The 23,712-nt window shown below is 42.3% G+C and overlaps 2 protein-coding genes and 1 pseudogene across 5 annotated transcripts in view; all 3 read left to right on the top strand.

Annotated features, from left to right (window-relative positions):
- Positions 1-266: 266 nt before the first annotated feature.
- Positions 267-2,540, top strand: LOC128429198 (4-galactosyl-N-acetylglucosaminide 3-alpha-L-fucosyltransferase 9-like; annotated as a pseudogene).
- A 195-nt stretch (positions 2,541-2,735) lies between these two features.
- On the top strand, positions 2,736-11,163 carry tcp11l2 (t-complex 11, testis-specific-like 2). Of its 2 annotated transcripts, none has more exons than XM_053415017.1 (10): positions 2,736-3,058; positions 5,588-5,768; positions 5,877-6,009; positions 6,846-6,966; positions 7,444-7,667; positions 7,752-7,888; positions 8,185-8,354; positions 8,943-9,124; positions 9,220-9,392; positions 9,507-11,163. In XM_053415017.1, exons 2-10 carry the CDS (start codon positions 5,600-5,602, stop codon positions 9,767-9,769), a joined length of 1,572 nt encoding a protein of 523 aa, XP_053270992.1. In that variant the 5' UTR covers positions 2,736-3,058; positions 5,588-5,599; the 3' UTR covers positions 9,770-11,163. The 2 variants fall into 2 exon arrangements, with proteins under 2 accessions (XP_053270992.1, XP_053270993.1); XM_053415018.1 differs by lacking the exon at positions 2,736-3,058 and adding an exon at positions 4,706-5,001.
- Positions 11,164-11,868: 705 nt separating this feature from the next.
- Positions 11,869-23,712, top strand: part of apaf1 (apoptotic peptidase activating factor 1) — a 33,429-nt gene continuing 21,585 nt past the window's right edge. The window contains exons 1-22 of one of the 3 annotated variants that reach the window (XM_053414954.1): positions 11,869-12,065; positions 12,328-12,529; positions 12,617-12,798; positions 12,984-13,173; positions 13,329-13,529; positions 13,729-13,918; positions 14,474-14,586; positions 14,688-14,819; positions 15,094-15,332; positions 15,423-15,590; positions 15,764-15,895; positions 16,055-16,168; positions 17,144-17,328; positions 17,726-17,852; positions 18,332-18,457; positions 18,534-18,674; positions 18,989-19,114; positions 19,890-20,036; positions 20,636-20,764; positions 21,115-21,240; positions 21,792-21,911; positions 22,303-22,428. In XM_053414954.1, coding sequence (XP_053270929.1) covers positions 12,655-12,798; positions 12,984-13,173; positions 13,329-13,529; positions 13,729-13,918; positions 14,474-14,586; positions 14,688-14,819; positions 15,094-15,332; positions 15,423-15,590; positions 15,764-15,895; positions 16,055-16,168; positions 17,144-17,328; positions 17,726-17,852; positions 18,332-18,457; positions 18,534-18,674; positions 18,989-19,114; positions 19,890-20,036; positions 20,636-20,764; positions 21,115-21,240; positions 21,792-21,911; positions 22,303-22,428 — 2,976 coding nt within the window. In that variant the 5' untranslated portion in view covers positions 11,869-12,065; positions 12,328-12,529; positions 12,617-12,654. The remainder of the gene's footprint in view (positions 12,066-12,327; positions 12,530-12,616; positions 12,799-12,983; positions 13,174-13,328; positions 13,530-13,728; positions 13,919-14,473; positions 14,587-14,687; positions 14,820-15,093; positions 15,333-15,422; positions 15,591-15,763; positions 15,896-16,054; positions 16,169-17,143; positions 17,329-17,725; positions 17,853-18,331; positions 18,458-18,533; positions 18,675-18,988; positions 19,115-19,889; positions 20,037-20,635; positions 20,765-21,114; positions 21,241-21,791; positions 21,912-22,302; positions 22,429-23,712) is intronic. The other 2 variants (XM_053414953.1, XM_053414955.1) reach the window with 2 other exon arrangements.

The raw sequence follows: 23,712 nt of genomic DNA on the forward strand, positions 1-23,712 counted from the left end.
AAGTTCGATACAGACAGGCAGACGAAAAGAGAAATAAAAAACAGTCAAAAAAAAACTGAGCTGAAGCAGAAGGTGAGATTTGGGGAGAGTGATGGACACTCAAACATTCACGTAATTAATAAACTGTTTAGGCAGATTCAGAAATTTAAATAAAAAGTTAGGTAATATTTAGTGGGCTCAAATCAAGCTTTATTAACAACCTGTGAATACCGAAATGTTCAAATTAAAAATAAAACACAACCTTTTTTTCTCTCCAGAGGTGAGCCATGTCCCTCTCAAGCTGCCAGATGACTCGTCGGCGGCTGCTTCCTGTTGGTGTGTTTCCTGGTCGTTTTTTTTACATACTACAAGCCAGAAATCCAGTTCCCGGATTTTCGTGATTATCTGAAGTAAGGCAATCTTTCTTGTGAGTGCCCTGTGGAAGCACAGATCCAGGGCTCAAACCCAAACTCTTCCTCGGAGCAGCACGTGGAAGCACCTACTGATGGTCCCAAGCAGATCCAGGACGTGGAGGTGGACGCTGAACCTGATACTCTTCTCTTGATTTGGACGTGGCCATTTGGCTACAAATTCGATCTCACCTGCGATATGTTCAAATATAAAGGATGCCGCTTGACCGATGACAAGTCTCTTTACCACCAAGCCCACGGGGTTTTCATCCACCACAGGGACATTCATGGAAATCTGGGAAACTTGCCGAGTGAGCCACGTCCCTGGTTTCAGAAATGGGTTTGGATGGACATGGAGTCACCTTCAAACTGTGGAAAATTACCCGGACTTGATAACTTGTTCAACTTGACATCCTGTTATCGCTCAGATTCACATATCCCAGTGCCTTATGGGCATTTGGTGCCACAAACATCTGAGGTGGAGAGTTTCCAGCTGCCAACCAAGGACAAGTTGGTCTGTTGGATCGTGAGGAACTGGCGTTGGGGGCTCAAAAGAGTTCAGTTCTACAACGAGCTGAAAAAATACATCTGGATAGACACCTATGGGGTGCTTTTGGCAAAAATGTAGATGCTCAAAACTATGAAAATGTTCTATCTAGTTGTAAATTCTACCTCTCCTTTGAAAACTCTCAGCACAAAGATTATATCACAGAGAAGTTATTCAATCCCATGAGACTGGGAACTGTACCCGTAGTTCTGGGAACTTCAAGAGAAAACTACGAAGACCATATCCCACGAGACTTTTTCATTCATGTCAATGACTTTTCCACTCCAAAGGAGCTGGCAGAGAGGCTCCGTCACCTAGGCCAGAATATGACTGAATACATGAGATTCTTTGACTGGAAAAAAAGGTATAAAGTTGTAGACTCACAGTTTGGCTTGGACCATGCCTGCAAAGCTTGTTGTTACTTACAAGAAAACAGAGGATACCAGGCTAGTCATTCTCTTACCAAGTGGTTCTGGGATCAATATAACTAAATATAAGAGCATTGATTAAATTATCATTTAGTTTGGTTCAAGGACACTTTTTTGGTTAAGGAATCATAATATGAACTGGATTTCAACCATGACCCAGTATTTTTAGGAGGGTTTTGAATGTTTGTGTGTAAGTTTGATTTAAAAAATAACTGCTGGATGGATTTACACTTAAATAAAATGAGATTAAGTTTTTCGTTGCCTTTGCATGGTTATGCAAGAACTACTGTACAATGTGCTTTGTGTTGGACGTGTCTGTATTTTTTTGATCACAGGGAGATAAAATTGAAACTTCCTTCATGACAGTTAGATTTATGTTGTACCTAGTATTGGGCGGCTATTTATGTGTGTTTTCTTTTCAGTGAGGTTGCACCTTAACTTCCTTCATGACAAATAGTTCTGTGTTGGACCTGTTTAACTGTTTGATCATAGAAAACACTGCCCCTCCCTCATGACAATTCCACCCAGCAGTTCCTAAAATCTATTGGGGTTGCAGGCTCCAGGCTTAGGGCGGCCTGGGCCCTGTACTACGAAGCCAGATTGCCAAATGCGCACAATCAAGATTTGTGTGCCTCTGGTCAAGGACCATATGGAGGGGGGGTGGGGGGAGTTGAACTGCCAGGAGGCTGCTCGCACGAGAATTGCACATCATTAATGTTTATTTTTGTCAACATGAATAGATAGAAGATTTCAGTATATATTTATATATTTTATTATTATATGTTTTTGTATAACCTACATTTTTGTCTGCCTGTGACTGCATCTGTACAGAGTCCAATTTGACCGGCTATTGGAGAGAATGTGAAATAAATAATGTAAGGCAATTTCTTCACGTCTTACACCTTGTTCATGTTGCATTGAAAAGCCGACACCCAATGAATTTTGAGGTGCATTTTCTACACATGCAGTATTTCATTTTTAAAATATTTGTTTGGGTAACTTGTTTTTATTAACTAATGAATGTAACCTCTGGCGTGAAAGAAGGAATTTGCATTTGTGTTTTTCAGTGTGTGTGCGTGTGCGAGTGTGTGTGTATGAGTGTGTGTGTGTTTGTGTGTACAATGTTTCCTCAGTGTCTGTGCAAACAGTGTGTGTGTCAAACTAAAGCTCATTAAAAAGGCCACGTCATGTGATTAAATGAAATCTTCCATCTCTCATCCAAGAGGCTCGTTCACTTCAGTTCCACACGTGTTGTTAGTAAACACACACACACACACACACACACACACACACGCACACACACAAACACACACTCAAACATACACGTAATGATGTCACATCCGTAAACAAACTCGTCCCACATGAAGCAGAGCCGGGTCGTACCATGTAAATTGAGCGTGGTTCCGTTTGCTGTAAACAGGCCAATGTCGCCTTAAATAAACGGAAACTGCACGTACAGATTCAGATGTGTCGTTTTAGAATATTCGGTCTAAATGAAACGGCATCCGTCCGTGTGCTTTTGCAGAGGAACACCCCCCTCCCCCCATTAGCGTGGAATGGTCTCGCCTGTTTGTCCACCGACCCAGCTGGGACTCGACGGATCTTTAAAGCGCAGAACGGAAAAGCTCGAATCCTACCGTCGGACCTCAGTCAATTCTAGCCTCGGTCTTCTTTTTTCGGACATTTCGAATGAGGTAAAGACGCGTTTCCTTCCTTCCGCACGCTTGATTCCTCTTACGACCACGAGCCAATCGGCCGTGGCTAGGTCGACAACTTTTTCCACGTTAAGGGGCTCATTCGTCGAATAACGTCAAAGAGCAGCGCGAGCACGGAGCCTAACGTCAAAAGTTAGCACGAAAGTAGCCGAACTCGTGATTCGTGTTCCAGTGGGGACGTTTCAGACGCCTCCTCTGTCCAAACAGCAGGGTTGAGTTTGACATTCAGCCACAACCAAAAGCTGCAAAACACGTATTCACTGCGCTGTCAGCCCCGTTTTATATCGTCAGCACTGCGATACAACGCTCTATTTTAAAATGTATGCGGAGTTGTTGTTGTTGTTGTTGTTGTTGTTGTTGTGGTCTGCATCAGGGGGATCACGTGTACCCACCTCACGCGTGTGTGGATATTTTTCTTTTATACGTGTGGCTTGTAAACCAAAGATTGTCCATGTAGGGGTGAGTGACTGGGAGCCGCGGCCAATGAGGAGAGTGCCCTCCGTCGTTAGCCCCTCCCCCGCTGCTTTGTTGACATTGTGCTGTAGCAGAGTCTGGATCGCAGGAGATGGCTGTCTTTGTCTCTGCGGGAGTTGATGTAACAGCCCGTCACCTGTAGCAGGGCAATAGAAACCTCCAATAAAGTCACGTGCTAATACTAGCGCGTGTGTCATTCAGTTGTATTTGGCCACGGTACGATAAGGTTAATCCTGCGGATTTTGATGATGTTGTCGAGACCATCCCAACACAATGATGTATCTTGCAGTCAACAGTTCATTGTGTTTTTAAGATAACTGAGTCAATATGACAACTAGAAAGGCATATCTCCGCCAAGGGCCAGTAATCTCCTTTTGAAACCCAATTTAAATTCACTAGATACATATTTTATATGGGATCTGCACCAAATGGCACACACACGCACACACACACACTTATATATCAGTGCCCTAAATATGCTTGGTTTTTGTCCTGGGACATTGGAGAAAAGGACAGAACATTTTTTTTTGCCTCAGGTGAGAGCAACACACTGCTGTTGTAGAACAAACCACAATAGAGAAATGTGCCTGAACCATGAATTTTGAAATGTTAAAGAAAGAGAGATTCCTGGATCTGCCTCTTAATCCGTATCAAGATTTAATGGTGACCTGTCTAGTATATTTTTTTGCGTAATTCCGCTAACTATCAAACAAACCTGACCAAAAATAAGGGAACAAATATTTATAAATACGACCATTAAGTATTATCCCATCCTTCAAACATTAAGATTTTACCTCGGTGTGCTTGTCTGTGTTGTACTACTTACTTTAAGTGGATGAAGACAGAGTCCAAATAATCTGTAATAACTTTTCTGGACTGCCCTGCTCCCTTCACTCTGGATAATCTCTGAAAATTGGCCAGCTGCGTTGCTGTGACCTAGCTGTCAAGTCTAGCAGATGATGTAATGAATGGGCTTTCGGCCACGGCAGGGGGTACACGGAAGTTGCACATGACCCGCACCCGCCCCCCTACCCCCCTCGAGCTATCTTTAAACCAAAGAAGCAGCAAGGGAGTGGGCCTTCAATTTTGGCTGCAGATGACTGAGGCCAGAGACAGGAGCAGGATTACCCAAGGGTCATTAGAAAGGCAGACGCCTGCTTAATTGTAGACGTTATAGTAATCAACAAACAAGTGGGCTGATTAGCTTATGTGTTTTTTAATGATGAAGACATGGACAAAACTTCCATGGTAATTTATAGTTGGTCTGAATTGATCTCAGCTTGTTTACAAACGGTGCACTAAGGTGATTGGTTCTTTGTGTGGACGACAGACAGCACCGGTGTAACGGGAGCCGTTGAGAAGCCCATTGTTGTCTCATGTTGTCCCGGAGACACAAGAGACAGAGGGCTTTGCTAACCTGAAGGAAAACAGGCTTTTGTGGAAATAAGGTGCGTTGCTACCCTGACTTTGCAGATTGTCATCCCCTGTTGCAGAAAAACAAACGGTCAGAACACGTCGAGGTGTTTTTCTAATAAACTACTTGCGTTAAATAATGTGTTGAATCTCAGAAGGTTGCTATCTCTGTTTCCATAGGACGGGCTTGCCAGCTCTTTTATTGTGTGGTGTTTTAGCTTTTCTGTTTATAGCCTTGGCAACAGCATCTATTTAGAAAGTCAAAAATGAATGTGACCCTATTCACCAACAGTTACACTGTTAAATACTTGAAAAACCACAGGTTGAACTGAGGTAGAATGGAATTTTCTTTGTCTCTCAATACGTCCTAATCTCCCTACTTTGTCCGTGCATTCTATCAGCCTTTAGCAACACAGAAAATACTTCTTTGTTGAATAAAGTCATGGTTGTTTTTAATCCTTTAATTGGATTTTCTTGGTTACAAAAAAAAGATATATATAGACTGTCACTAGTTGTGAAAGAAAGAAACACCTACCGACATGGGACATTTTGAACTGGCAGAGTTAGCAAACGTGTTGGGAAATCCAGTGGCTCTTCGTTCACAAACTTGTCATGTTGCAGCTATAACCCAAGATGCCTCTAAATGATGAGCGACCCACCTCCACATCCAGCGGTGAGGACCAAGGCAGTGATGTGGAGTCATCGTCAGAACGCTGCGACAGCATGACGTCTACCGGCTACCTGGACTGCTCCCGTGAAAGCTTCACCAGCGACAGCTCCAGCAAGCATAGCACGCCGTCCTGTGAGTTTGTCTCCGGCGCCTCTTTCTCTGGGCTCTTGTCCGTACTGCCCACACCGCCGCCTTCATGCAACTCCACCGGTTGCAAACTAATTTCTTTGTTTTCCGCAGCGAGTCCACCCAAAACCTTAACCATGGATGAAGTCATGGAGTCTGTCAGTGACCTCTCCAAACTCAGCCTCGCCCATGAGATCACCGTGAACCGGGACTTCCATCTAGAGCCAGTCAGCCTACCTCAGGACAGGTAAACCAACTGACTAAGATCTGATGTCTCTATTTCCTCTATATTTGATGATGTTGAGTATATTTCTTATATTGAATATACATATCAGATTGTCCTGTGGCTGAAATTTTTCTCTCAATGCCTTATTAGATATAATGTTTATTCTGATTGTTCTAAATGTATTTCTCACAGGTCTTTGGGTATTTCTGTAACTCAAAGTAATAATACTATTTGTTTGTACTATCTGCTTGTATATTTCTGAATGAATAAAAACTTAAATTACAAAAGCAAAGACAAGCTGGTAAAGGGGTCTGGCACATGACACGTTTTTTTAGCAAAGATTAGGTAGCGGAAACACAGAGGCTCCATTATTTGGGACCAAAGTGCAAGATAAACAGTCGAAACAATGCTGCAACAACACAGTAAAATAAGAAGTTTACCACTGTACACACTGTTTGTATATTATAAAGGTGTTTATCTTTTGAATTCAGTTAATTCTTTTAAGAAAAGCTTAAAAAAAATTTTAACCCTGAAACAGCCTAAATTGGGTAAGAAGGTAAGGGCCTCTGTCCCGAATTGTCGTCACTCTGTAAGTTCTAGGCACAAAATTGACCTCACAATGTCTTTACATGTACACACACACACACACACACACACACACACACACACATGTCCTTTTCTCCTGTATTCTGTGATTTGTTTGCAGGGATTTTTTTTTCTTGTGGAATCAAAGAATACACGTCACAGTTCTTAGTGCACCCTCCTTGCCAGTGATAACATCAACGACTCACGGTCATGGCAGCTTCTGACCGATGATATACGACGCTCAACCCTTCACTTCTTTTTGTGTTTTTCAGTTTATGGAAAATGGTTTCAGACAATGTCCACAAAGCTTTCTGGGACATCCTGGCGGCAGAGCTGAACGATGATCCGCCTGAGTATGGCCAAGCTATCAAACTGTTGGAGGAGATCCGAGAGGTCAGCATACACACCAGTTGTTCCAGACATTTTCCGGGGTTTTTTCAGCGTTTGCCAGCTCTCTAGTAAATTGTCAGGAGAATGTCCAAGTGAGCCCACGAGGATACAGCAGGAAAAAAATCCAGAGACTTTACAGTACAGACGACTGTGCGTGTTGATGGCATTACAAACACGGGACGGAAAGCTCGGGTGTCCCAGACAATCTTGTATCTGAAAGACAAAAACTCTGGAGAATTTCAAGACTAAATTTTCTGGAGTTCGTGTCTGCAAATGTCTACAGTCTGTTCTTTCCAGCTACACGCAGTTGAAATGAATTTTGCTCTGATTGAAATGTTCCTAATGTTTAGTAATAACCATCCTGTTATGTTTTTTTTGTTAAATTTCCTCCATCACCTCTTTTGTGACTAAAACACAAAGACACAAACCAAGCAAAGACCCAGATGAGTGAACAGATAAATCATTTTCCTCTCTTGACAGATCTTACTGTCTTTCCTCAACCCGGGTGCCAATCGAATGAAGACTCAGATCATGGAGGTGCTGGACATAGACATGATTCGTAAGCAGGCTGACAACAATGCTGTGGACATCCAGGGACTTGCCTCTTACATTATGACCACCATGGGCAAGATGTGTGCACCGGTCAGGGATGAGGAGATTAAGAATCTGCGTGAAAGCACAGATAACGTTGTAACATTGTTCAGGTAGACACAAAGTTTGTTTTAAAAGCATTTAAAAACTTTCAAGTGCTAAAATCATACATTGACTGGACTGTTTATTTTCTTCAGGCAAATTTTCCGTGTACTGGACTTGATGAAGGCGGATATGGTCAACTTTAGAATTGATAATCTGCGACCTGTGCTGCAGAGACAGAGCGTTGAATATGAGAGGGCGATGTTCCAGAGCATCCTAGAAAAAACACCCAGTAAGTGAACAAGATTTTTTTTTTCACTTTCATACTTTGTTATAATGTTTGTTAAATAGTTTTATAGTATTATAAGCTGCTTTAAGACTTGCACTAAACTCTGGGGAACCTCCGGAAACTTTCTGAAGGGACTGTATGCGAGCACGCAAATGTCCAAGTGAGAGCCTCCAAACTTTCTTCAGCCAGGCCCCCTAGTAACATTTTAGCAGAATGTCAGAAGAAGCTAATGTGAGAACACAGCAGGATAATCTCGCTTGATAACAGCTTTACTGAGTTAGTATGATAACTTTATTCAGATGCTCTGGACCACACCACCTCCTGGATTAAGTCCGTAGTGGAGGAGCTGCAGTCTGCCACAGAGCAGAGTCGGGGGAAAGAGCGAGCTGTGCCGGGGCCTTTCCATATCCTCAATGCTGCCTTCCTCCATATCCTCATATGGGACTACAGTAAGAGTCCACTGCCTGAGGTAAGATTGTGTTGAATTAAAGACAGAAAGTTTTAGTTTGGTCTTTTGTTGGCTTTTATTCATGTAGCTAAATATTATTATTCGTGAAATGTATAGGTTGAAATGCTTTCGTGTAATGAAACATAAAACTGTTATCTTAAGGCCTTAATTAATGTCTCCTACGATTCAAAATCATCATCGAAAGAACAACGGAAATGTCTGTTTTCAGAGTGTAACATGTTCTTAATACGTCTCTGTGGAAATAGACTTGTTGCTGGGAGGTTGGGAAACAATCAAAAACATTGAGCTTTAAAGGAGCTTGAAGTTAGATTTTTGAACTTTGGACAGGCAGAAGCAGGCTTCGGAATCTGGGGGCTCGTTAAAAGAGCTTATGTTTAACTTTTACTGTCAGAATCTGTTTCTAAAGACAGTGAACGACGGAAAGAGACAATAACAGAGGTGAGAACCCACTGTAGTTCAGGCATCAGTTGAGACAGAGATCCCAATGGGCCCCACAGCTTCAGCGTTGAGTGAGGGAGAACAGAGCCTGGTGTGTCCCCAACTGCTCCATACTATTTATTTCAGTCTCTTTTCTTGTTTCCCCTTCAGACGTGGATTACAGATGAGGTACGTTTGCGAGAGATTCAATGGAAGCTCCAGCAGTGTCAGGCGGTGAACGAGGTGCTGCTCATTGTGTACAGCACAATCGGGGGACCTATCCAGAGTTTACCCTCCCTCTCCGACCGCCTGAAGAGGATGACCAGCGTGCTGCTGGATGGCATGCACAGGCCGTCAGTTCACGTTTTTTTCATCTCTTAACTTACCTGCTGACTACCTCACATCAAACTGGAACAGAAACCTTACCTCCTTTCTTTCTCATCTTTAGGGGCTTTAACCTAAAAGAGGCACTAGAGAGCGTCAGTGCTCAGATCTGCTGTGAGCTCAACAAGTCTCTTTCCGAGAGGAACTACCCTGCGCTGACCCCGGCGTTGCAGGCCACTCTCGCCGGCCAGATCTGCAGCATCACGCAGAAGGACAATCCCATCCGAACTCTAGTTGGTGAGGCGGAGAGAACGTTGTATTGTTTTTAAAACTCAAAATGAAGATGATAACCAGCCAGAAATAGTAACTGGGATTTTCTAAACTTGTGTCATTCTTTTACGTTCTGTGCAGAGGATCGTGTGCAGCAGTACTTCATGATGCTCATCTGCAATCCTAAACCACAAGCAAAACTTGAACAGGTGCCAGCTGGCTTGACTTCCATAAAGCCTGAACTCGCATTGATGGGAGCGAAGTTCATCACCCTGGTCAACTATAACAAGAGTGTTTATGGACCTTTCTACGCGGATATCATCAGGAAGGTGATGTTCAGGAGCAGCCCACCAGCAGCCGACTCTCCTCAGAGCACGGCTCAGGCCGCCATCGCCTCCGATTAAAACAAACATTGGCTCAAGGAGTTTTGTAGCTACTTGATATAGCTGAAGCTAAGGAGGTGCCACAGCTGCACAATACTACTGCTTTGCTCAGCCGGTGTTCTCCAATAGTTGGAGTTACCTTCAGTGTATTACAAATGTAGTATTTATCGCTACATTGAGCAGTGAAGGCACTGCAGTGTAGGCTCCATTAGGTCAACATTTAATGTGGACCTACACCCTTTGTGATCAATGTTCTAAAATAGGCTTTCCTATGAGCATCCACAGCTTATACCAGACAATGATTCATATCTGAGCCAGAGAGACTCTGCATTGTTAGTTTGTCAGTAGACCATAAACTGTATATAAAGATGGACGAAATGGCAGCCCCAGACAAAGTAACTACAGTATAAGTCATGAACCCTCCCTCCTCCATGTTAGCAGATGTGACATTGACCAAATTAAAAAGTCTACATACACGACAAGTTTCTTAGGATACATTTTTCTCTATTTGGTTCTGGGAAAACAGGCTGAAATTTAAGGATTTGCGGCTATGACTGAAGCAGGATTTTTCGAGCACGTGCAGCAGCGGACTCAAAATAATGTCATTGGTGCAAACTGGCAGCGTTCGTATCTGCAGTATTTTGGTTTCATATCTGGTTGGTGGAAGGATTTGGAGACGTGTCTTCCATCTTTATTTACAGTCTATGCCATCGTCGATTTCCTGATTTGTCAGAGGGAGATAAGGGCAAAACCTTTGTATGTCTGAGACATACAATAAGCTTTATGCAGCAAAGATGAATAAAATTCAAGCATATATATGTATATGTATATATCTTAAAAATTAGCAGAGTAGCGTTTACCTATAGTAAACTATGACCGCCATTGAACATACCAATGCAAATCCTGAGTTTGCCCTTTTTCCATTGAATTAGATTTTGATCGTTCTCCCTTTTTCTTTTTTAGCCAGCCACAGAACTAAATATTTCTCTGTTTGTAATCCGCTGATATTATGCTACACAAATAATTTAGATCTAGAAATGGATATTTGACTTCTCAAATAAGCAGTTATCTGCATGAGTAACTTTATTTGGATTTTGTCATTTGAGTTTTTGCTTGCGAGTGTTTGTCATATGCTTTATTGCTCTTTTACTTGCATTCGGATGGTGGAATACATGTTATATTGATGTAGTTGCAATTATTGTTATATTCTGAGGTACCGTCGTCTTTACAGTATTGTTCTGTTGGCTGTTGAGGCTGATTTTATTTTTTGAAAGGTGCTGAGCTCAAAGTGATTTTGTGTCCAAAATTTCCTGCAGACCCAAATATGCACAAAGAAAACAGCAATTATGTGCTTGGTAAGTTGTTGTATTTTACCTCTGTATTACAGTTAATATAATAAAAAAGAGACATTTGAAGTTAGTTGTTACGTATTTTACTTGTGTGTGTATGCCTGTGCACATGTCTTAGGGGCGTGTGTGTGTGTGTGTTAGGGTTAAGATATGAATTGTAGTTGGGTGTAGTTGTTTAGAAATGTAACATTAAATAATAATGTATTATATTGACACTCTTTACAGTGAATGTCTTAGATATTCAAAATGATAGAAATCCTGGTTTTTGTTAAGAAATTAAATAGGGAAAAACCCAATTCTATTATTTTCTCTCAATGTAAATACATTTTAAATTTAATTAATAATAATAATCTCCCCGTCATTAAAAGTTATATTATTCAGTGATGACTTTTGAAACAAGCTTTATGAAGTTCATCTGTTCACGGCCCCTGTTGAGTAAACGTGCTGTCACCATGCAGCACAGGACCCTTCACGGTCCTTCACGAAATCTTACAAAACTGCGGAGATTTGATAAGAAATCAACGCGTTTGGCACGAATAAATCTGTCTAATCTCAGGTCATATGCGTACGACACGAAAGAATCTTTCTGCGAGCTCGTTCTCTGTTTCTTCGCGACGACCGACTCGTCTAAATTAGTTGAAACAGATTTTAACAAGCAAAATCTCCGACCCGTGAAGGCAGCATCAGTTTTGCCCCAGTTACAGAATCTCGAAATGAGCTCATTCGGTCACGTGGTTTAAGTCCTGCCGCGACATTGGCTGCCACGAACCTACGGCAGTTGTTGTTGTTGTGAATCCGGAAGCAAACCCTTCTCCCGGCACTGGGCGTGTATTCTAACGTAAAAACCGATGGTAAACACACAGAAGTAACGAGCCTGTATCCGCGTTGGATCCTTTGACAGCTCCTGTCACCTCCCGGATATCTTCACTGTCTACACACACTTTGCTCGTTCCAGAGAAGCAGTGCCAGTAAGTCTCCTCAAGTGGTTTCCCTCTTTGTTTGATTGCAGTGAACTTGTCCAGACAAATATGGAGGAGGAAGCAGGATGCAGGTGTGCTCTGTTCAAACATGTAGCCTGACTCGTAGTTATCCTGCGTTCCGCTTCCCCGTTGTGGAGACGTGACCTGTCAAAGTCCGAGTCCCTCGTTAAAGTTCAAACTTTTCTCAGAAAATCTTGAATGTATAGATTTATCCCCCCAAAAAGATTGAAAGGTATATTTTCTTTTGCAGCAATGCCTGGCAGACCTTTGTGGCCTTTAGGGGAAATGGAACACTTGCTTGTGAACCAGGACTTATCACCCAGTGTCCCCACTAATGTGTCTGTGACTCAATGAGAGCAAACCACAATCAGGGTGTGTGAAAAGCATTCATAGAAAAGTGGAGCAGCAGCACGTTATTATCTGTGGTTTTGCAAGGCATCATCAACACACAGGTATAATTAACCTTTAACCACATAGTGTATTTAACTTTCATTACAACCACTTCATCGTTTTCCCTTGTGTTGATTCTTAATATCCAGTTCAACGGCATCCTGAATGGTCGGTGAGTTACGCAGAGATGCTGCTGGAGGAAGCGGCGCGGAGCTGTCTGCTGCGCTTTCGCCACAGACTGGAAGAAGACATCAAGCCCTCATACCTGATGGACCACATGATCAGTGATGGTGTGATCAATGGAGATGAGGAGGAGAGGATCAGGACTCAGGTGAGCTCTGGAGTCAAGTCTCAACAAGTGACTGTTTGAGAAGTGAACTGTCAACTTCACTGATATCTGCGTTTCAGATGCTTTACTTTTTAGATTGCTGTATCTTAGTCATGGCAAATCATGATACTGAAATAAATATATAGTATATCGTCCACATCTCATCTCTATTGTCTCTCTCCATCTAGCCCACCAGAAAGGATCAGGCTGCGGCTCTGCTGGAGCTGCTGCTGAGGAAGGACAACTGGGCCTACATCTCCTTCTACAATGCCCTGGTTAAAGAGGCATATGATGATTTGGCGAACATGCTTCACGATGACCTTCCGCAGATCTCACAAAAGGCACACAAGAGCTCCTCTGATGGTTGCCCATCTAATGGTGAGGAAGGTTGGACATTGTGGTTGGAGAGACAGGAGGTTTGTTTTGTGGGTGTGTAGGTGTCCTCGAGTGTTTGTTATTAAACCCACAGGTGTTATTTGACACATGTTGGAAAGTTACACCTTTTAATAGCGATCCCCTTCCTGTTTGTATAGCAGTCCAGGCGGTGCTGAGTGAAGGTGGTGTGCCACAGAGGCCTGTGGTGTTTGTCAGCCGACCGGAGCTTTTGAACCGGGTCAGAGAGAAACTCTACCGGCTGAAGAATGAGCCTGGCTGGGTCACCATCTTCGGGATGGCTGGGTCAGGCAAATCTGTACTGGCCGCAGAGGCTGTGAGACACCAAGGTGTCATTGAAGGTGATCCATCTTTAACTGATTCACTGAAAGCCCAACACTAAAAGCTAATCTAAAAAAATCTCAAGTAATCTTGGAGCGATTCTCATTGTCACTGATGCTACAGTTTCAACATGGTTGTCATCATCTTCAAGTAGCTTCTCACCTCTTTCCCTGTTTGACCTCTGTCTTTTCACTCCCTTCCCTCGTCCTCCCTCTGCAGAGTGCTTCCCTGGAGGCGTCCACTGGTTGTCTGTTGGCCAGCTGGACAAACCGGACCTGCTGGTGAAGATCCAGTCGCTGTGTTTCCGCCTGGAGCAGCACATGGACACCCAGACTCTTCAGCGCACCCTCAACTCGCTGGATGAAGCCAAGGAGCGCCTGCGCTTCCTCATGCTGCGCCGATACCCCAGGTTGTCATGCTCAGATCATCGTGATGTACCTTTTCAGTTAAGCTAAATATCGCTGTTTAACTTTAGCTGCTGTGCAAATTTTCCATGAAAAAGAATCCCACAGTAATGATTTAATAACACGACAGAAAGGAAAACAACATATAAAGTAGGCATGTATATCTATGTGACAAATACCTATTATGTTTTCAATTATTGTTCTTTTTTCTGCAGAATTAGGCGTAAGTAACAAGACAAAATGAAAAAGGGCAGACATAATCAGAAATATATAAATATATATATATATTTTTTTATATATTAAGATAAAAAATTAAGCAAAACCCAAAATTATAAAGAAAATACGATACATTTACAGCCAGAATAGATAAGAATAAGATATTAGTTTTTTCATTAATTTACTGAGACATGTGATTTTCCAGGTTGTCAGTAAATAGATTACTTGATAGCTGCAAGAAGGTAAAATGATATATGTCATTATTTACTTTTAAGTACTTTCATTTCTGTTTCCAGTTTATTCCATCTGATCACTTGAAGGTGTCTATTCTGGATTTCTTTTAGATCTCTGTTGATTCTCGATGATATCTGGGACAGCTCGGTGCTGAAGGTGTTTGATATCCACTGTCGGATTCTTCTGACCACCAGAAACAGAAGCCTCACTAATTCAGTTAGCGGTATGCACCCTATTGTTTACTCTGGTCACTACACATTTACAAACTCTAATAAATGAAACTGTAGAAATTGTGTACAACGTAATTGTGCTTTTATTTCTTAGGTGCCAAATATGAGGTGGAAGTGGAGAGCGGACTGGATGAAAACAAAGGACTGGAGATACTCGCTCTCTACACTCAAACCAACGCCCTACGACTGCCCGAGGAGGCTCGCAGCATCGTCCGAGAATGTAAAGGTCTGTGAACTGAAACACAGGGAACATGCAATCTTTGAAAATTGCTGATATTCTTACATATCTAATTTTACCTTGCAGATCAAATATACACATTTCTTAAGGGGTTATAGAAGGGAACAAAATCCTCTTAATTATGCACCTACAAAAATCTGACGTAAATGATCCTTTAACGACACCAAAAAAAAAAAAAGCAGTTCAAATGTAGTCCTCCTCAGCTTCTGCCGACAGATTTTGCCATAACACCCAGTGGTTGTCCTCTGTTCCACCGCCATAGGCTCCCCACTGGTGGTGTCCTTGATCGGGGCCCTGCTCAAGGAGAAACCCGACCGCTGGCGTTACTACCTCTGCCAGCTGCAGCAGAAGCAGTTCAAGCGTATACGGAAGTCCTCATCTTATGACTACGACGCCCTGGACCAGGCCATGGCTGCGAGCATCGAGGTCCTGCCTGATGAACATCGAGAGCTCTACAAGGACCTCGCTGTGATCGAGAAGGACGTGAAGATCCCAGCGAAGGTGTGGCTTAAACTTAAGATGTCTTCTGTGGTTCTAGCATTAAAAAAATGAAACTTGGTTCATTCTGCTACTTGTTGTTCCTTCTCCAAGGTGTTGTCTGTTCTGTGGAACCTGGAGCCCGAGGAGGTGGAGGACATTCTCGAGGAGTTTGTCAACAAGTCCCTGCTTTTTGTGGACGCTAACAATAAACCCTGCCTGTATTACCTCCACGATCTTCAGCTGGACTTCCTGGTGGAGCAGAACCGTACCCAGCTCGAGGTGACATCTCAAACTCTTTGATTCTTTCTGTTAAGTGTCAAGTGGTGTCAATTCAACAACTTAAACTTAAGAGCTGATTTACAGACGTGTTTTTACAGTAGAGGTGTTGGTAAGCATAATGCCATTTAACAGTCAACAAGACATCAATTCATATTTGTAACATTTGATTTCAGAGTCTTCACGCTAAAATGGTGCGTCAGTATCAGCAGCACTACAGAGACGGTCCTCCCATCTTCAGAGACGAGGAGTGTCTTTATTGGATCAGATTTCTGACCTACCACATGGCTAAAGCCAACCTTATCCAGGTAACACACACACACACACACAAACACACACACACACACACGTTAACAGTTATATACAAAACAAAGGAACATAGATGTGTCTCGTATACTAAAACAGTTTTTCTCTTTGTCTCACCATGACTGTCCCCATGTCTTTTTTCATGGTGTCTTTCTGTCCAGGAGCTCTACTCCCTCATGTTTTCTCTGGACTGGGTCAGCATCAAGGCCCAGATAATGGGTCCAGCTCATCTCATCAATGACTATGTGGAGTATGGACCAATTCTGGACAAAGAGGTCAGCAGATTATCCAACTTTACTTTGCGTGAAGCAACGTGTGTGTGTGTGTAATTGTGTGTGTGTGACTGAGTGTGTGTGTGTGTGTGTGTGTGAGGTTTTTACTGTTACAAGACAAGATTTCAAGGGTCAGAAGGTAATGGTGTCGATCACAGCCCTTCATTAAAATGTGAGCTGTATAATATATAAATAAATATACACGAGTCCCTACCCCTCAGGGAAAACACAAGTTTAGAAGTCCATCTGTCCCTCTTGCCCTCTCCATGAAACTTTGTGAATTAAATAAAAAGTGTGACCATCTGTTATTCCCCCCCCCCCCAAAGTTGTTCGTGATTATCTCCTTTACAAAGATAAGTGTTTTTGCCCTTCTACATTTTGGCTGTCCCCTGGTCCCTTTCCAATTTCCATCACTACAGGAGAGAGGGCAGATTTGATAAAGGTTTATTCGACACAAGTGAGGACGCGTGGGGCTACGCAACTGGTTAACCAGGACATGAATCGTAAAAGGACGTGGTTCTTCTTTGAGACAAGTCATTTAATCTCACTGTGAGTGCATAATGTTTTCATGAGTCATTTTCAACCTCCTCCACACCTCTAGAGATAAGTGGGTTTATGGTTTTTCCTAAAAGCACAATTAAAGAGTAACAAAGTGCTTCATTACGAACTACAAAGTGCTAAATTTGGATTCTCTTGAGGTGTTAAACATTATTTAAAGACAACAAACAAATAGGAAACAGAAAATTCTCTTTTTAATATAGAAGCAGTCCTGAAACAGCATCACAACACCAATAACTTACATTCAGAATTTGAATTTATATCATGTTCAACAATGACAAAGTTTACAATTGGCTAAGCAAACAACTTAGATAAGAAACAACGTGAGTGATAGGTCTTAAATGAAGAACAGTCGTCCAAAGATATTTGTCGTTTCCATTTAACGGATGCCAGTGGACCTTTTCTTTTCTGTCCTTCCAGAACAGCGAGGTGCGCAGTCAGTTCCAGGAGTTCCTGTCTCTGAACGGCCACCACCTGGAGCAGCGTCCTTTCCCCGACGTGGTGCAGCTCGCTCTGTCTCAGCCTCACAACTCCGAGGTCTACAAACAGGCCCTGCTGCAGGCACAGGAGCGGACCAGCACAGGGAAACTCTACTTCGACTGGCTGTATGCAAACAGTTTAACACAGTGTTTGATGTGTGCTCAAATTATACCTGCAGATCAGATGTATTATAATTTCCTTCTTAGGTGATAACGGTTACACAGAAGAGTTCTGCAGATGTACATAGTAAAAAAAACCGCTAATTGTCACATCACTCATTTAAAGTGACATGGTGAGATAAATGTAATCGAGTCAGTCTTATACTTCAATAAAATGTATTTAATAAGTTTATTGCAATTTACATTTGGAACCGGAACATGCAGAACATTTTATTCTAACTCGCATCTCTGTCTGCCTTCAAATTGTTACTGGTGATCATGGGTTGTCTATCCTAGTTTTGACCATTCTTTGTATATTTATGTTTGTGTTTTTGTGTGTGTGTGTGTTTGTGTGTTCATCCAGGAATAAGAGCAGTGTGGAGAGTCTCTCCCGTCTGGTGATCCACCCCCACCAGGGCTCCATCTACTCTGCCTGCTTCTCCCATGACGGAGCCAAGATCGCCACCTGTGGAGCCAGCAAGACACTGAAGGTATCAAAGCAGACTTGTTTCTTTATGAATATATAAACATATATATATATATATATATATATATATATATATATATAAAATTGTGTGTGTTTGAGTGAGTGTGTGAGATTGCAGGAGAGCGATAGAAAGAAAGAAATTGTGAAGGGCAAACTGTTTCCATGGAGATGAATTACTGGAAAATATGAAGAGTGATCCACTCTTAAGGGCAGAAGTCTGTTTAATAATAATTAATAAAACATTTTTAGTAGAATGGGATTTGTAAAGATACAGGGATTTGAGGTGTTGATCTTGTCCTTGGCAACAAATAAGATTAGGGTCTGATTGTTAAATCTTAAGATGGTAATGAAGGGTCTTTCACCTCGGACCTTTGAAACCAGAAGTGAATCTGTTGTAAAGTTGTGCTAATGACTTCAGTCAGTACTTTTACTGCGAATATATGTGTTGTAATTGAACTGCTGTGATCGTACCCGCCCGCTCAGGTGTTTAAAAGCACCACAGGCGAGAAGCTCACAGAGATCCTGGCCCACGATGATGAGGTGCTCTGCTGCGCCTTCTCCCCGGACGACCGTCTTCTAGCAACCTGCTCTAGTGACAGGAAGGTTAAGGTGAGGAGGATTGTCCATCATCACCAGCAGCAATCAGGCGAATAAAATAAAAAACCTGTTTATCCTTTGAAACAAGGTTTGGAATGTGGAGCGAGCCATGCTGCTGCGGGTCTTTGAGGAGGAGCACCAGGAGCAGGTCAACCACTGTCAGTTCACTAACACCAAGCGACAGGTCCTACTGGCCACCTGCTCCGACGACAAGTTCTTGAATGTCAAGGTGAGTGAGTGTGTGAGTTATTTTTAGACACACGTAACCTCTCCTCCTTTGTGTTGGCCGTCCCCTTCTTTCAATATTAGTTTTGGTATAAATTGCACTAAAATCGTAAAATTTGAATATATATGCGAAAATAAGTTATTGTTATAACTTATTATTGTGGTTCGTGATGGTGGAGGCAGCTGATCATGGACTGTGATAACAACGAGACTGTTTTACTTTGTGAATAAAAGGTGTATATTCTGTCTCTGCTCTTATCTCTTTTTGTTCTTTATTCAAATTTCTCCCCTTTTCCTGTGTTTGTCCTGTTACTGTAGGTGTGGAACCTCAACAGACCGTCCTCTCAGAACACCATGTTTGGTCACTTGGACTCCGTCAACCACTGTTGCTTCTCTCCTAATGACACCTATCTGTCCACGTCTTCTAACGACGGCACTGTGAAGGTGAGTGCTGTGAAACTGGATCCATGTGAGGCTCTCAGGCAAAACTGTACTTTTCTCAACTGCAGGATTTCTGAGTTGAAGAGTATGCCGTATTATTTATAACATCGGCTCAAAACAATGTTCAGTTAATTCATTGATTTGACTCCTGGTGGGATATGTATCAGATACTAAAAAACAGAAAGCATATGTTCCTATGTGATAAGTTTATAAGTTCTGTTCGACTGACACTTTGTAGAGCTCAATACCTCTGTCAAGGCCCAAGAGTCCCTTGAAGAAATCTATCAATCAAATTTTATTTGTGCAGTCCATATTCACAAATCATAATTTGTCCCAAAATCTCGTAATGTTAAAGAAAGAGAAAGATGGTTACTGGATCTGCGCCTTTGTCCGGATCTTGGACAATATCTTGTGGAGTCTTTCTCAGCCCATGTCTGGTCTGTCTGCTGAATTTTTGCATAATCCTTCTGACAAATAAACAAACAAATGGGCCTCCTTGGCAGAGGTAATAAAAGATGCATGGTCATTATCTTTATCCTACATCTGACCAATGAAATAAGAGTTTGTAACTTGTTTAACTTGCACAGCATTGTAAAAGCATCTATTTTTACATTTAAAAAAAATATAGGATCACTTCCAAATCTTAGCTTTCTCTAAACGCAGTTGGAAAATATACATGTTCTATATGATGGATCATTTCGAAGTGTATAATGCATGTGCAGGTCTTATTTAGGTGCTGACACGCGCCAACGCCTGTGTGTTCTGTGTGTGAATGCAGCTGTTTCAGATGTCCTCCGCCAACGAGTGGAAGACGATCGACGTGAGCAGCATGTTCACAGAGAGCGACGAAGCCGTCCTGGTGAAGTGCAGCACCTGGACTGCAGACGGCAAGCGTATCATATGTGCTGCCAGGAACGGCGTTTTGGTGAGCGATTTGAAACGGGAGTATTATTCCGAAAAGTGAATTTATGCTTTCTCAGTGCAGAGATGCATGACATTGTTTGCTGTGTTGTGTTGTGGGCGTGGTGCTTGTCTCAGCCGTACAGATAAATATCAATCACCTCGAGGTTCGTCGTCATTTCGGTGAATGAGACAGGAATGAGAGGCTGTTTGTCAGGTTGTCTTTTAGAGAGTCTGAAGAGCGCGCGTGTGTCCTGGTTGTGAATGTGTGCGGCCCCTCCTCTCCAGCGCTCTCTCTCCGAAATCAGTCAGTCTTGTCCTGTCATCGGTCTGTCTGCATCCCCCATGTCTTCATTCATTAGTATTCTGGGAAACAACGCAAACACTGCGGCGCCTGTGTCTCCGAGGAAGAGGAGACTCGTGATGAAGTTTGCCTTAGGTCTAAATGTTCAGGCTCAAGATGATACTTCTGCTTTTTATAATCAAATCTTTAGTTTTTGCAGTGAGTTTTCTTATTGCAAACAACTTTGATTTGCAATTAAATTCAGGGCAGCTTTTAAAAAATGGATTCATCAAGTGCAAGGAAGTGATCTGTGTGTGTGTGTGTGTGCGTGTGTTTGTCAGGTGTTCGATGTGGAGACGTCAGGCATGTTGTTGGAGATCAAAACGAATCGTATGAGCACCGTGCAGTACTGTCACGCCTGTCCGACCAGCAACCTGCTCGCCATTGCGTTCTCAAACTACGCTGTGGAGGTAAAACACGCAAACTCTCTCATATACACAATTACACATTTACATTTAGTGTCTGTTTTTTGTTTTTTATATGTTAAAAACTTGGAACATTACACACTAGGTCATAATTGATTGCAGATTCTCGAATTTTATCGTATTCTATTATTTTAAGAAATACATGCAGTTTTTCAAAAAGTGGCAAACTATATGTTTCTGCAAATGATCTGATATAAATCCTAAACACAACATTTGTGAAAATATGGTTTCAAAAAACCTCAAATGCCACGGAGCCATTGGTGATATTTCTTAATCCTCCAATTGTTTGTGTAAATGCATATGTTTTTGTGTGTGTGTGTGTGTGTGACTTTCAGCTGTGGGATCTGGAGTCCAATAAAAAGATGGCTGACTGCAGTGGGCACCTGAGTTGGGTCCAGCGTGTCCAGTTCTCTCACGACGGATCTCAGCTGCTCTCGTGCTCCGATGACCAGACTGTCCGGGTGAGACTCAGCTCCATTCGAGTGTGAACGTCCCCCGATACTGTCACTCATGTTATAACTTTCTCCTGTGTTTTCAATCCCTAAGGAGGAAATTCTCAGGAATAAAAACACAATAAAATTAGCTTTATGTTATTGTTCTTGCACTCAGGTACCTCTACAGAGTTTGATACCATATGAGTAGTGTAAATATATAGTTTTGCCCCATTAGGCCTGAATATGCTATAAATAAGGCGTTTAGAGCTGCTGTATGATTAAAGAAACTGGATATTAAAGAAACTTGCTTCAGGCTCTTTCCATTATAAAATGAGGTCATAAAATAAACCACCTGAAAACAGTTTAATTCACAAAAGCAAGTGCATGAGTCTGTGGATCTGAGCCTGTTGTTTATTTGGAAGGTAACAACACTGACCTGAATAATGCAAAAGAAGAGCGGCAACAGAATTTGTTTTGGAGCTGTTAGAAATTTAACAATAACTGAAATTTAGCTTTTTTTGAGGCACATTCACAAACAAACTGCTACTCAAGCTCCACGTGTGTTTGTTGTGTTGAAGCTATGGGAGACGAAGAAGGTGCACACCACCTCCGCCGTCTGCCTGAAGAGAGACTCCGACGTTCTCTTCTGTGAGGAGGAAATCACCGTGTCGGCTGCCGACAACTGCAACAGGCTGCAGGTGAGAAAACAAAGGAGAGGGTTTGAGTCATTTCTAAATAGAGCAGTTTACTTGTTGAAGCAGGGTTTGTTTCTCTGAGTATGCGATCAAGTGCAGACATGTATGATTGGTAATAAAATCAAAAATATTGGGTTGTCTTGAGCTGAGAATCTGCAGACATTCTCTGGAGTTCAGTACAGGTCTGAAAGCAGCTCATGTCGATATGCTGTAAGTAAGAACATGACCTCTGTAGCAGAATGGATACGTCATGTCCTGCCTCTGCCTGCAGCACCACCCCAGACCTGAACGCTTGTGTTGTTGTGAACGTATCTGAGAAGAGAACCTCCTTCTGCGTTGTCCGGACCCAATGTCATGTCTGAAAACAACATCATAAAATCAATGTGTGTCACAGGTACGAGACGGCAAGACGGGATCAGTGCTGTTCCAGTCCGAGGAGCAGTCGTCCAGGATCAGGTGCACCTGTATGTGCAAGCAGCCCTCTGCTGTGGCTCTGGGACAAGAGGATGGAACCGTACAGGTAGAAAACAAGTCTGCTGCCAAACTTAATTTACTGTCAAACCAGTGCTGAAAGGATGGTACAAGTAATCCATTAGACTTAATCCAATAGAAAAGACATTGCCAAACATTTGCTCTTTAAATGTCACTGTCATTATCCTGTCATTGTTGAACAAGTGGGAGCATTTTTCATGACCAGGCGTGTCTGTTTGCATGTGTGTGTTACAGTATGTTTGTGTGAATAGCTGAGTAAAGCTCGCGTCCATTTTGCTTTTGGACATGTTTCCTTTTTTTTTTCTCAGGGCACATTGAGTCATGAGATCTTTTTTTTTAATCTGTCCTGTCAGCTGCTCACCAGGTCAGCCTCTTTCTTTCACCTCTCTTTCTCTACACTCCTCCTTTTCACCTGTGATTTGTGTTCTCCCACTTCAACCTGCTCTCAAGTCTCTGTCACACACTGCTCCTTCTTTTCATCCCCTTCTTTTGTTTCCTTTATCTTTCCTGCCCCCTGCTCTCCGTGCTCCTCCGCTCCTTGTGTTTGTGGTAAATTGTTGTTTGCAGGCGGAGGAAGGAGTCTTAGTCTGCTTGGTGGTAAAGGTTTATTGCACGCTACAGCTCATAGAAGCACAGGAGAATGGGGATTTGGGTTTCTAAAACTAGAAGAAAAAAGAGAAGTTATAGTTTTTGTGCAATGAAGTGATGCTCACAAAATACGCAACAAAACCTTTATTTCGTTGGTTAGAAATCCATTTCCCTGTGAAGCAAAGTTCCTCCTTTTCTTTTCCTTTGAGTGTATCAGTTTGTTTTTCTCTCACTGTTGCACCAGTGGTGTTAGAGAGTAAGAGAAGATGACGCGTCGCTTTTATTAAATGTATCTGTCTGAAAGCGGCTGCACCGACATGCTGCAGCCTTGTTGTATATCTAGATTACTTAAGAAATCCTATAGGTCAAATTACAAATTGAATATAACATTAATAATTTATACTTAATAACATGCCTCCAACAACAGTTATAGATTAATTCTTAGTGTTCTAAATCCTGAGGGAGTCTGTACTGCGTTTGCGGTTGTAGTTCCCTGAGTCAACACCAGAGGGGGCTGTGGTGCTACATGGAAGTGGTACTGACTGCTGCAGTGGGAGGTTTCCAGTTCCTCTTCCCTCTTCTGGTATTATTCACCATCAGTTTACTGGATAGACAAATGGCTTGATAATAATTCATGAACTTTATTCCCAGCTGCTGGTGTCTGGCATACCAGCTTTGTTCTCTTAATAGAAACGTTGAAGTCTTCATGACACACAGGAGGAGA

This window comes from Pleuronectes platessa, chromosome 22, assembly GCF_947347685.1.
Source record: "Pleuronectes platessa chromosome 22, fPlePla1.1, whole genome shotgun sequence".
Classification (NCBI taxonomy): Eukaryota; Metazoa; Chordata; class Actinopteri; order Pleuronectiformes; family Pleuronectidae; genus Pleuronectes; species Pleuronectes platessa.